Source organism: Pinus tabuliformis, chromosome X (genome assembly GCF_031772625.1).
Source record: "Pinus tabuliformis cultivar Carrire ecotype Pingquan chromosome X, CPIR1, whole genome shotgun sequence".
Lineage (NCBI taxonomy): Eukaryota > Viridiplantae > Streptophyta > Pinopsida > Pinales > Pinaceae > Pinus > Pinus tabuliformis.
Window position 1 is genome coordinate 1,274,189,476 of NC_142308.1, and position 14,634 is coordinate 1,274,204,109.

The 14,634-nt window shown below is 39.6% G+C and overlaps 1 protein-coding gene across 1 annotated transcript in view; it reads right to left on the bottom strand.

The window, feature by feature from the left end:
- Window positions 1-14,634, bottom strand: part of LOC149144640 (CBS domain-containing protein CBSCBSPB3-like) — a 63,629-nt gene that overhangs the window by 19,562 nt on the left and 29,433 nt on the right. Inside the window, exons 8-9 of the mRNA XM_089452996.1 lie at window positions 11,180-11,285; window positions 11,043-11,101 (exon numbers count right to left, since the gene is read on the bottom strand). Of these exons, the coding sequence (XP_089309122.1) occupies window positions 11,043-11,101; window positions 11,180-11,285 (165 nt within the window). The remainder of the gene's footprint in view (window positions 1-11,042; window positions 11,102-11,179; window positions 11,286-14,634) is intronic.

The following is a 14,634-nucleotide window of genomic DNA, read 5'->3' on the forward strand; positions in this document are numbered from 1 at the left end:
GATCAGTTTACCTTGCAGCCTATGGGAGCCAATTTGAAGACGAGATTGGGTGATCGTGTGTCTTCATCGGAGCAGATCTTGCAGTGACATGATTGGGTACCATTGATCTGATTAGAGGGCAATGTGTTGGCTACCCAAAGTAGCCCTAGAGCAGCAGACAAGAAGGACGTTGTTGGTGTGTGATTGGGTGAAGTATCGCAGCCTTATGTGTAGCTCTTTGATGGACAAGAGGCTACTTGAAGGCAAATTGGAGCTCGAGAATTAGGCCTACCCAGAGAGCAGATTGATGAGCCTGTGTTCATTGTAGCAGAAGCAACTTGTAACAGTGATAAAAGTCAGCCCTCCTGGTGTCTCGATGTGTAGTGGCCTTGATGGACTAAGGCACTACTAGTGAGAAATACGAAAGCGAAGGACCAGCAGGACAAGATACGACATAGAAGCTGCAACAATGTTTGTCATTGTATCTTGTATACCATAAACTGTTGTATTATTCAGATTTAGTTTAATATAATGAAGATTGGGATTGTACATTTTTGTTAAAAAGTGTATATTTGTGCATATGTGATTTACTGCGTTATATTTCCGATGTGCAAAGTAGTTTATGATTGAGATTCTTCGTTTGGTAGCATCAGTGATTTTAAGACTCTAACCTTGACCCAAGGTCGCGGAAATTCAACATGGTATCAAAGTGTGTCTGAGCTACTTTGGAAGTAAGTAAATCAGAGTTGTGCGTAGTGAAGTACAGCATGAGATTGAGTTGGTCACATTGTAAGTGAAGGGCTCACTACAATGTCGAAGTTGCAGGCAGGTCTCCAATATGAGGACATGTTGGAAGGGTTGTCCAACTATACTCCTTGGAAGGAAAGGATCAATTTGGTTTTGCAGGTCAACAGGATTTGAGATTTTGCCGAGAAAGAGATCAAGAAGCCAACTAACCCTAAGGAGCTGGAAATATGGGATGATTTGGATGCAAGGGCAAGATTGATCATCCTAGATGGTGTGAAGGATGCCCTAATACCTCATTTGTTTGAGAAGAACAATGCACATGAGATGTGGATGGCTCTTCAGAATTTGTTCTGAAATAAGAACGAGAACGGAGTACAATATTGGAGGATAAGTTGAAGTCCACCAAGATGATGAAGGGTGAAAGTGTGACCTTGTATCTGACGAGATTGTCTTAGGTCAAAGATGAGCTTGCTACCATCGGTGTGTGTCTACATCAGATGGAGATATGGAAAGGATTTCCTTGAAAGGGTTCACCAAGGATTGGAAGCCCTTCATCAAAGGGATCATTGTCAGGGAGAAGTTTGCCAGACTAGGATAGGTTGTGGGATGACTTCATTCAGGAAGAGTTGCGAGACGAGGATCTTCATCCGAAGAAGGCTTTTGATGATGACATGGCACTTGCAGCGCGAATGAAGGGTAAGCAAAAGGACTTGAGAAAAGTCAAGTGTTTCAACTGTGACAAAATGGGTCATTATTCGTCGAGATGTCCGATGAAGAAGGGAGATGATGAGAAGAGGAAAGGAAAGCATGTCGTTGGTGTTGCCACTTCAGCTGAGATAGATGACCTCTCCAAGAGATTGAAAGAGGAGGACTTTGCTATGATTTCTCATTTCTCGCAGGGTACTGTCAATGAGGATGGATGGTACGTGGACAGTGGTGCGACGAAGCATATGACAGGATCACAGGAGGTTTTGAGACTCTAGTTGAATGGGACTCGAAGTTGCACATGGTGTTGAGCGAAAGGAGTCAGTTGGAGATCCGAGGATCAGGAGTTGTGCCATTCAGGATGGACACAGGATGTGTGATGCGGATCCAAGATGTATTGTTTGTACCAAGACTCAAATATAGCGTGATTTTCGTCTCAATGATCAAGAGGAAAGGGTTTGAGGTCTTATTCCGGGATGGGAAGGCAAGACTCAGGACCAGAGGCTCTAAGTCCAATGGGATTGGACTTGGAATTAGAGAGCATGGACTCTACAAGTTGATGGCAAGCCTGTGGATCATGGAAAGAAGCAGGTGGAGCAAGTGCAAGTTCCAGAGAAGCAAGAGCAGGTGCAGGCTTCAAAGGCGCAAGTACAAGTTCCCGAAAAGAAGGTACACCTTCCCGAGAAGGTCCAAGTTCCAGAGACTCAGACAAAGTCGAGTTTGAAAAGGAGCTTGCAAGTTCACAAGGAGAATCTATAGCCCAAGAAGAGCACGTGGTCAATGGAGAGCAAGGGTGCTCCTACAACTGCCAAGAAGGAATCGTGGAGAGAGTGGAAGATGTTACAGGATAAGAAGAAGAAGCAGGGTGCTTCCAGCAATAACAGAGACACTTCTGAGAAGGGAATAGTTCACCGTACAAGGATTGTTACAATTGTGAGCGCCAGGAATTGAACAAGTGTTGCGAGTAGTGATGATGATGATGAGAGACTTCCTAGTCTTGGAAGTACCTCCCTCACTAAGAGGGAGTGTTGATTTGTGTAGCTTGTGAGGTACTCCAAGCCTCAAGGTTCAGGGTTTGTAGGGCAAAGCACCACAAGGGCAACTTGTAGGCTTGGAAGCCAAGTATGGGGTTTTGCACCCATCGATGTTTGATGGATTTGAGCTTGGGAAAATTTGAGGTGATATAGCTTGACGAGCCAATTCCAACACTCCAAAGATCACTCAAATCGAAGCTAAAGAAACGAAGTTATGAGGTTTTAAAGTTGACTAGTAATTATTGGTTTTCAAGTCATGTAGGCTTGATGTAAAATTCGTCCAATAGATGGGTCTCTTCATGAATTCGTGGAGCCCTCATTTTCTATATAAATATGAGGTGTATTGGAGTCATTTATGCATCCATCTCATGCAACATTCATCCAAGATAGCTTTGAAATTTGGATGCTCTAGCCACAACAAGAAAGGGTCAAGGGACAGCGTGATGATAAGTCTGAATTGGAGGCCGAGGAGGAGCATGAAAAAGGTCTGTTTGGAGGCCGAGTTCTAGGCATGATTGCGAACCTTCTAAGGGTTGTTTTAAGGGCTAAAAAGACAGTTGTTCTAAGGCCGAGATGTCGGGCAGCTAGGCCAAGGAGCATAGGACATTATGCATTTGTGTTAAGGGCAGCATTGGGTTGATTTGAGGGAGGCCGAGAGCCACAGCTTGTTGTTGTGCTAGGTCACAGACCATATCCAGTAGCTAAGGTTGTTTCAAGGGCAGTGTTGGGTTAACAACGCCTCCTTGAGGCAACGTGGGTGTGGAGGAGCCTATCCTTGGAGAACCGCAGCCCTTGAAGGATTTTGTTGCTGACTGTGTGGAAGGTTAAGGGCTGAAGTTTGTGCCTTAACCAGAATTGCAGGAACATCAAACAACAATGGAGGACAACAGTGTTTCGTGTTGGAGTGTTGGGTCAAGTGTTGACCAGATTGGATCAGTTTACCTTACAGCCTGTGGGAGCCAATTTGAAGACGAGATTGTGTGATCGTGTCTTCATCAGAGCAGATCTTGCAGTGACATGATGGGGTAACATTGATATGATTAGAGGGCAGTGTGTTGGCTAACCAAAGTAGCCCTAGAGCAACCGACAAGAAGGACATTGTTGGTGCATGATTGGGTGAAGTATTGCCGCCTTATGTGTAGCTCTTTGATGGACAAAAGAGGTTACTAGAAGGCAGATCAGTGCTCGTAAATTAGGCCTACCCAGGGAGCAGATTGATTAGCTTGTGTTCATTGTAGTAGAAGCGATTTGCATCAATGATAGGTGGCAGCCCTCTTGGAGTCTCAATGTGTAGTGGCCTTGATGTACTAAGGCACTACTAGTGAGCAGCACGGAATCGAAAGACCAACAGGACAAGATATGACATAGAAGTTGCAGCAATGTTTGTCATTGTATCTTGTATATTGTACACTGTTGTATTATTCAGATTTGGTTTAATATAACAAAGATAGGGATTGTACAATATTGTACAATTTTGTTAAAAAGTGTGTATATGTGTGCATGTGTTTTACTGCTTTATATTTCCGTTGTGCAAAGTAGTTTATGGTTGAGATTCTTGGTTTGGTAGCATCAGTGATTTTAAGATTCTAACCTAGAGCCAACGTTGTGGAAATACAATAGAGGGCTCCAAAAATCATGATCTAGGGATCGGCCCCTAGACCTCTATGCAAATCATCGTGTGGACCCTAGTTTTGTGTTTGGGGCACAAAATGGGTCTCATGGGTCTCCTAGTGAAATAATAGCCTAATTCTGCTCCAACGTTGATGGTTCTGAGGATGATGTTAGCCCTCCCATGTCTCAAAGGGTGAGACAAGCCTCATATGGGCCTCGAATCAATTGCTAAACCATGTGTACACTACTAAGTCAGGTGTTTAATATAACAAAGATAGGGATTGTACAATTTTGTTAAAAAGTGTGTATATGTGTGCATGTGTTTTACTGCCTTATATTTCCGTTGTGCAAAGTAGTTTATGGCTGAGATTCTTGGTTTGGTAGCGTCAGTGATTTTGAGATTCTAACCTAGAGCCAACATTGTGGAAATACAACAGAGGGCTCCAAAAATCATGATCTAGGGATCGGCCCCTAGACCTCTATGCAAATCATCGTGTGGACCCTAGTTTTGTGTTTGGGGCACAAAATGGGTCTCATGGGTCTCCCAGTGAAATAATAGCCTAATTCTGCTCCAACGTTGATGGTTCTGAGGATGATATTAGCCCTCCCATGTCTCAAAGGGTGAGACGAGCCTCATATGGGCCTCGAATCAATTGCTAAACCATGTGTACACTACTAAGTCAAGTGTGGCATGTTGGTCCAAGTGCATCATCTCATGAATAACGTGAGGCAAAGTGCACGTTGTCGAGGGTGCTATAGGTGCCCATGGAATGGAATGATACTCTGCAAGCGATGAGGGTCCCACGACTCTCAACACTTCACCTGTAGGGTGTCATAATGCTCCTCTAGTGGACTTGGACTCAGTTAAGTTGCCCAACCAATGATCAAAACCATCTGCCAATCACACACAACGTCCAGTGTTGCATCTTCACCATTAGGTACAATAATCATTAATTCATCTAAGTGGAGCAAGCTTGCTAGTCAAGGGAAAATTGACACTTCATACCAAGCATCCCTTCCAAACTTGGGGCTTTGATCATGTATAGCGTTACCTTAGTAGGTAGGAGTGGTTGATGGATGATCCTATTAGGTGTTCCCAACCCCTAAGGGGAAAGACAAGTCTCTGGTACATCCAACAATCAATAGGTGTCATGTGAATAATGAAGGAACAAATGGGACAAGGGATCTCTGGGCCATATGCCATGGTCAAAAGGGGTAGCGATGATGAGGGGGAAATCCACATTTTGGTTGTACAAATGTGAGGAGAGAGTAATCGTTGATGCATGGGTTACCCCGATCTTTGTTTTTCCACCCCTCTTATTGCCTTTTGCCTTTTCTTTATTTTTCGTTGTATTATTGCTCGAAGCTCTAAGAAATGAGAGCATGCTTTGAATGACGTGTAGCAGTGGTTACCCCCTTAAAGGTGGAGTTATTCATCACCCACCAAGGGTTGGGACATGCAAGGTTTCCTTTTATGTTGTGGCAAGGCAACATTGGCCTTAGGAACTGGGTGATGGCCATAATGATAATGGGTAGGGCTCATGTTTGGCTTTTGCCCACATGTTAATATTAATGTCCCAACCATATTTTGCATTTTATAATCTTCTTATTTTTTTGTTTCTTGTTTGTGGCCATTATATGCTTTTTACTTTTCTTTTAGCTACATCAATCTCCTGGGGCAAAGTTTCCAAGCCCGAACCATATATGTGAACAAGGGCCCCATCTCCTGGTGTGGCTAGAACCCAGGGGGCCCATGGTCATGTGCACCTAGAGAAGGGAGGTGAAATATAGGGCTCATAATGTACAGAGCGAAGTGATAAGTATGAAATGGGTAAAATGGGCGTTGTCTCAATCAAGGTTTCCCCAAGTAGTGCCCTTCCTAAAGCCATGGGCCATTACAAGAGGTCTCATTGGACTAGGACCGAAGATTAACGCCCCATTTAAGGTGAGGGAACAAAATTACGGTCAAAACCCTTCCTTTTTCCAAGTCACCCCATAATCCATGCTAAATGCCCAAATGAAAAACAAGCATAAGCACCCAATTGCACAATGAATATACCTTTTGGATCAGATTGCCCACCTTCTAACATGTGTTCTTGACAAACAAGCGAGGAAACATATGGTTGATGCAGGGGGTAGAGATAAAATGGCACATTACATCAGTTACAAGGAGGTTGTCAAGAAGGGTTGTTGTTAGTTGTTGGCTTGAAGAAGATGATTTGGAGAAAAAATCTCCTAGGGGTACCCCTACTCTTGGTGGGTTACAGAACTAATACATTTATAATCGATCTCCTTCAACTTAACAATATCATGCATGAAAAGGTTAAATGTTTGCACCAAACATCCATACCATAATATGTTACAATATGCATCCCAATGATTGCTCTCAATGCCTTACAATTAGCAGCTCTATCAATAATGACTTGAATGACATCATACAAGCCATTTTCTTGAATTGTTTTCAATAAGTGTCATGCAATTAACCCCAAAATTGTAATGATACAAGGAAGATTGGGCCACTAACACACACTAAGAACATTTAAAAATGATTTGCCTTTAAAATTTGCTCAACCATCAAATACAATGAATTCCCCATATCCAATCCATTCATATATAGATTTCCCTAAAGCATTATGGATCCTGGCATTTTCCTTCTCAAGTCCCATGGCTCTAACTTTGTCACCTAGGGCTCTTGTATACTTTAGGGGAACTATTGATGTCATTAACGATATCATGCCAATAAGGCAAGGGAAGAATTATGAATGGTATGCCACATGCATAAAGAAACCTGCATAGATGTGCACAGTGCATCCATGTCATCCCAACCATTTTGGTCAAAGGGACTCTATTGTTATTTCACACTTTGTATGCATGGATAGGGATCCACTAGCATGGGGGGCTAGTAAACAACCATTGAACATTCTATATTGTTGATTTTTGTAGCTCGTGCAAGTAGTTTTGTACCTGTGAAAGGTATTCTAGCTATGTCTTGACTAGAAGAACCTTGTTTTGCCTCTTTTCAATTGCATGCAACATGCGAAGTTTGCATGTTGATTGCATGCGACATGTGGAGTGTGCAAGTGAATTGCATGCATGCAAGTGTGTTGCATGAGATATGCATGTAAAGCAAGCTAAATTTATGACTTGTACTTGAGTTGAAGTAAAGAAAACTAAATATAAGAAAGTTAACTAAAGTGAAGTAACTTATCTTCAGTTAACTTCACAAGCTAATTTTGGTCATCAATCTTAGCTTAATAAAGTTATAAATTGAACCTAAAGGATGAGGCAAAATCACAATAGTTGCACAAGGTTGAGAACAGCATCTCAATGAGCATGTGTTGGGTCCGAGAGAGAGCAGAGGGGTTGGAGATCTAGTTGCAAGAGAGAACACATCTATTGAATCAAATCCAAAGTATTGTAATATGTACTTTCTAAATTGGGTCATTTATTCAGTGATTTATTACTTGGAATTAAATACTGGGTGCTGGGTTCAAGAAATTCAAACATATATAAGGTGTCAAATTGAATCTTTGGTTTATTTATTTACTGTATGCTCCTCACTCGTCTTTTTGCATGAGCCTCAACAAGGATTAGTGTGAATGGTGTGTTGTTTGAATTTAATCTTTTATAATGTGTCTCTTCAACAATATTGCCCTCTTGCTCCTATATTTGTATCATTGCAAGGGATGCCCTCAATCATTTACTAGAGATTGCTAGATTGCAAGCATAAATGAAAGGTATGTCCCTACTAAATGGTAATCAACTTGTTAATGTCCATTTTGTAGATGATGCAACCCAAACACCTAAATTCATTCAACAAGTTCAAGGTACTATTTTATGCTTGGACACTTTTGTAAATATTTGTTAATCATTAGTGAGGAAAAAACATAGGCATTTCTTGTTGGCCAAGACAACACTCGTCACTAGCTAAACCATAAATGGAATTTTACTAAGCCTAGAGAGATCATTCAATAATTAGGTCCCCTTCAGTAAGTTGATTTCTCTAGTCAATTACCAAGGGTGGATCATTGACAAGTTTGAAAAGAAACTTCAAGCTTTGAATCATCTCAATCTTCCTCTTGCTAGGAAGGTTACAATTGTTGAAAGAATTTTAGCAACCAAGCATATACATTATTCCTCCTGTATTTACCCTTCTTAAATAGCCTACAAATGGTTGTAGCACATTGTCAAAAAAAAAACTTTAGGGCAAGCAAGGGAGGCAAAAGGGCCTACTTTGGTGTCTTTAAATGTATGAAGAGTACCGAAAAATAAAGCAAGATTGGGCCTCCTTATAAGAGCACAAGGGGAGATTCTTGCAAGTAAATGGGTATATATACAACAGAAGGGGATGTTCCTTGATAATTTTTAGTTCAATACCAAATTCAACAAGCTCAACATATTCAAGGTATTAAAGGTCCCTTTAATCTATATGGCATAGTTGGAAATCTTCAAGCCTTTGAGATTGCAAGTTCTACCATGATTAGAGTGTGGGTTGCTCTGTATGTTGTTCTAATTATAATGCTTTACAATTTGAGGGACCCTAAGATGATGTGAAATTGGTGTCAAAACCAATTTGAATGTTCGCATCCTCCAACGATTAAATTGGCCAAGAAAGTCTCTTCTTGGGACGATTTGTGGAATCATTGCCACCAACAATGGCACATCTAGTGAGCTCTCAAGCGAGCTCAAAATCTTAGTTATTGGAATAGATCTAATTTAGAGGGCCTCTGTCACATAATTCCTCAATTTGTCTTTTCAAAAAAGCAACAACATGTATCAAGAATATTCTAGAGGGATTGGAATTGAAGGAATGGGGAAACCTTCTACACATATGTGACCACAAACCTTTATGATGTGATAAGGGCATGTATCCAACATTGTCCTTGCTTGAACAAAAGGTGGAGGTTGAGGGATCATGTGGCGTGCTCGTTGGGGAGATGCCAATGCATCTAGAAATCAATCTTAAACACAAAATATGTGCATGGCTTTTTCTTCAATGGTTTTTGCTTCATTAAGGGTTGGCAATCAAGCTAGTGTGACAAATGTTGTTTGCATTCTATGAAGTAAGGATGAGACAATTGAGCATGTCTTTTGGAGATGCCAATCTATGAAAATGTTTTGGGCATGGTTTCAAGATGAGTTCCACTCATTCCATGGCCTACTCTAATAAAAAAGTCTTCTCCTAAAAGACAATTGGATGATAAGGGATCATTGCAAGTCCTTGCAGCACAATGTTTGGCTTATTGCCTTTATATGGAAACATTGGTATAAAGTCACTTTTCAAGAGATCCCTTCCCCTTTTAGCACAAGCTATTTGAGGAGCTTTAACCAAGAGTTTTCCTTGATTGCGAGTGCAACTCAATGTTTTCTGTCCAGATGTTGAGTCACTTCCTCTTGTTGCACAAGCTCACATGCTTGCTTTTTTGGCCTTTTTAGGGAAGGCATTTCTCAACCCCCTATTGTTCATGCCTCATAATTCTCTTTGTTCCATCATGTGAGTACATGAATAATATATGCAGCATTTCTATAAAATTATGCATTTGAAATAAAAGGTCATGATAACAGATATATCATATAAAACTTAGAAGAAATACAAGATGTTTGGTTTAGAAAATTGTAAGATAAGAACATATAAAGTCATCACCCATTTAAAAGAGAAAAGTATTAACTCAAAATCACTAGAATGATGGATAAATAACCAACCATTTTCTCTGTAAACAGAAAAGACTACTATATTCTATATGTAAGGATATATAGGTTTGTCCCCAATAGCATCATAAGGAAACCAAATATTTAATAAAGTAGGGTGGCTACCATCATGTGAGCCCACTTGGAGGTCAGGCAACCTCCATAACCCTTAGAGAGAATGGTAAAATCCCTTTCATCTTCGCTGATATGAACCATATTTTTGCGTTCAACGTGCATGTTTTTGCCCCTTTTCATAGTGAGCTTCCTATCCAGTGATGTAACAGCTCTGATATATTCTTCATGCAATGTGGACTTTTGTTTTCAAGCAATGTGTCCAGGCATTTGAGCACAACAGGAAGTTGAAACCTTTTGCTTCCAAACAAACGGAACAATCATTTATTTCAGCAATTGCCAACTTTTACATAGGCATTATCTAACATAGAAGTTTGAACCCACTTTAATCCTTGATGAATCTTTAGAGCATCACAGCCAAAGTGTATCTTCTAATAAGCACAACTTTTAAAACTTCAATCTTTCATACAGAACTCATGCTTATGTGCTAAAAAACACATAAATGTAACCTTACCATGGCCACGGCTAAAATGAAATCACAGAAAATTAAGTTTAAAAAACACATAAATAACCAACCATTTTCTCTGTAAACAGAAAAGACTACTATATTCTATATGTAAGGATATATAGGTTTGTCCCCAATAGCATCAAAGGGAAACCAAATAAAGTAGGGTGGCTACCATCATGTGAGCCCACTTGGAGGTCAGGCAACCTCCATAACCCTTAGAGAGAATGGTAAAATCCCTTTCATCTTCGCTGATATGAACCATATTTTTGCGTTCAAGGTGCATGTTTTTGCCCCTTTTCATAGTGAGCTTCCTATCCAGTGATGTAACAGCTCTGATATATTCTTCATGCAATGTGGACTTTTGTTTTCAAGCAATGTGTCCAGGCATTTGAGCACAACAGGAAGTTGAAACCTTTTGCTTCCAAACAAACGGAACAATCATTTATTTCAGCAATTGCCAACTTTTGCATAGGCATTATCTAACATAGAAGTTTGAACCCACTTTAATCCTTGATGAATCTTTAGAGCATCACAGCCAAAGTGTATCTTCTAATAAGCACAACTTTTAAAACTTCAATCTTTCATACAGAACTCATGCTTATGTGCTAAAAAAACACATAAATGTAACCTTACCATGGCCACGGCTAAAATGAAATCACAGAAAATTAAGTTTAAAAAACACATAAATGTAGTCTTACCATGGCCATGGCTGCATGTGTTAGCTGTAAAACATCCAGACAGGCCAAAATGTATCCATCTGCACTAACTTGACACTGTTAAAATCATAAATTGAACAGATGCAAAAGCCTGAAAGGAAATTCAACATAACAATTACCTTTATCAACTACTGGAAGATGTAAAAATTTCCCATCGTGCATGGTATGCAATGCATCAACAATTGTTGTGTCAACAGTTGTACAGTCTGGATTTGGTGTCATCACCTGCTGGGCAGAAAATGGTAAGCAAAACCATGATAAATACACAACTAGCAGCATGTTACTGCATCATGTCTTGAATAGAAACACGTTTCAGATAATGGATGGCACAGAATAAAATAATGGAGAACAAAACTAACATTTGTGAAAACTGCAAGCAAACTATTGGCAAGACTGAAGCAACCTTTTGAGGGCTGTGGACACAAAGATCTGGAAAACGCACCAAATAATACTCCTTACCACATGAAAATTAGTGAATAAACCACCCTTTACCCACATCATTACTACTGGTGCAGGATTCCCACACTTTATTCTCAATAGGCATATGAACCATCCAACCACTTGGAACTCCACTGTTTCTATTCTAATAAAAAATTATTCCCAGATTAAAACGGGCAAGAACAAGGGAACTAACATTACATACAAAAGAGGAAAAAAACAGTTAACGGCAAAGATTATTCCAACAGGTATAGTAACAAAGATTATTATGCTAGGAAAAATCACTACCCTGACATAGGCAATAAGCACTTATAATTTAGAAATGAGAAACACACTGCCATCAATCCTTTTATGAAATTAACCACAAGAGAAGAACAAGATCAAAGCACATTATGTAATGCAACTAACAACTAATGTTAGAGATTATTCAAAGTGCACCGAAGGAAGAAAAAGAGGGACTAGTGAAAGGGCCAACCCTGAGAATTGCTTTCAGTCCTCAGAAAATAGATGTGTTTCATATACAGAATATAGAAAACAGCTTCTCCACTTGATTATGATCAAATATACTGAAAATGAACATTAGCCCTTTCAATCAATTGCCATCAAGAGTTTGCTTGATAATCAATTAATCACCCTCAAGATGTACAATGCAAGTCATATTACACAACAAGCCACAAATTTAATTTCCCCAGATTGATTCTGCAGGTGATACAATTAAACAAAAAATTGTACAGTAGAATATGGAAAAAGTCCTATAACGTGCTCACCTGAAAAGCACACTTATACAATCTATCAATTTCAAATCTAAAATGGAATGCCATAATACAAACAGGTCACCAGAAATCTCAAAAGAATTCAAATTACTTGAGAGCCAATTAATATATGACATATAAGAATAAGTAATGAACGTTAAGGAACAATTTTCTGGAAAATCCATGTTAAGATACCAAAGAGAAGCATAAATAAAGAGTAGTAGAATCATGCAAAATATGAAGTTGCCAGTATAATTCAGAATTCTTTAAAAATATCTAATAGGTATTTTAAACTCTATTTCTAACTCAGCCAACTATCAAGCTCTCGAAAAAAACGCATTTCATATTGACAGCAGCTTTAAATTTATTCTCCTAGCATAAAATATTAAAATGCCAATCAATCAGTGTAAACTAACTCTCTGGCAGAGGCCAACATACAATAAATATGCCATTCAAAGAACTGCCATTTTGCAAAACAACATTTGAGTGACATTTGTACCAAGTCCTCAAACATTCAAATCGTGATTATGAAAATGGTAACATATTCTACTTCAAAAATTGGTATTCTTCCTTTTCCTGGCACAGCTGCAACACTTTCCAATGGGGTTCTTCAAATTGCCATGTTCCTTCTTTACTTGTTTCTAGCTAAATTTCATTACTAGCCATAATAATTATTCAATAATTATTACAGGACTGAATTTGATTCTTACACGACTTGGAAATTAAGATACAATTTCTCTTCCACAAGGAATCATAACTACCCCTCAAATTTTTAGATATTAGAATGCAAATACAAATCTCACAGAATAAGACTATTACTTTGACTAGCACAAGTACAGAAACTTACAGTTGAGATCAGAAAAGATAATATACTTTATTAACTTCCAGTAAATCACCTCAAATAGGCCAATCGGACTGCTAAGTACATCAATGTCGTTACAAAGAGGGAGCACAAAGGTCACTCATATCAAAGCAACATAAAATCATATCTAACCTATAAGATCTAAGAGCCAAGGTCTAAGATCAAAGAGCAGAGTACAAATCAGTAATGCAGCCATAAAAATGCCATCACTGCTGAGACCCAAAACCCCGGGAAGAGAAGTATCTCATGGTGGAAGGGATGGTCAGTACTCGGAAGGGTACCTCAATGTCCCCTAAAGCCATCAGCTGAGTATGAACTTCGAAGGAGGGCCTGCTTCCCTCCTCCAAGCCAAAAGTCTCAATCCTTGAGTCTCTCCTAACAGCCAAGGTTAAAGATAAGAAAGGAAACAAGATAGATAACAAACCAAAAGACTTGTACGACTTGGAACAAGCTGGTTTGTGTTGTGCCTTTGTTGTCTAGATGATGTAACTCACTGCCAAAGTCCTTGAGTCTCTCCTAACAGCCAAGGTCATAGAGAAGAAAGGAAATGTGTGATCGATAACTAACCAAAAGTCTTGGACACTTGCAACAAGCTGGTTTGTGTGTCCTTTGTTGTCTAGATGATGTAACCCACTGCCAAGGTCTAGAGGTAGTCAATTGCATGAAAGGTACTACATAACTATCTCAAGGTCTGAGATGACAAATCTGTAAGGATCTCGCTAGGGAGCACAAAATGACTCCCAAGGTCTCACAAATAGATTGTCCAATATGGTGTTGCTATATGGTTGCCTCTTGGTGCCCTTGTCCAATAGGAGCATTGGAAGTAATCCCAATTGCGTCAAGTCAAGTGTGAGGCCAAAATAAATGAGATCAAAATGCAAGTGCATCCCTTGTGAAAAAGGGCAAGCACTACTAGTCTAGGTATCAAAAACTGGTGAGGGAGATCTATGACTCCCTGAAAAGGTAATAACATCGACCCTAAATCTCCTATTTTATAACACCAAACAAACCAATCCATTGTTATTCACTTTCACCACTCCTTTGATGAGAAGAAAACCACCAATTCAAACTCCAACCTCATTAACAACTAGGAAACCCAAGACCTTGTTGGGAGAGCATACAAGTTTCCACAACTAACCTAGTCCTATCTTAGATGCATTCCAAGTTTCCGCACTCCATTCATACCTTTCAACCTCAAACTACACACGGTCGTTGCCCTTTAAATTCCTTGCATGACAATGTGTACAAACCTCTACACATTTTGACAAGCCTTCGTTCATAAACCACTAAAGCCAAGATAGCCCAAAAATATTGCCAAAGCCTACTTAGAAGGGGAAAATGCCAATACCTCAACAAAGAGAGAAGGAAGACCTTACAACAACTCAAAACCAATCGCATCCTTTTAGATACAATTCTTACCCAAAAAATACAACTACCCATCAACAACCCCTACACATGGTCTTGCATACAATATGCAACCTCACTTTATAATGTTCCTTGTTAGAAAATGTAACTAGGTTCG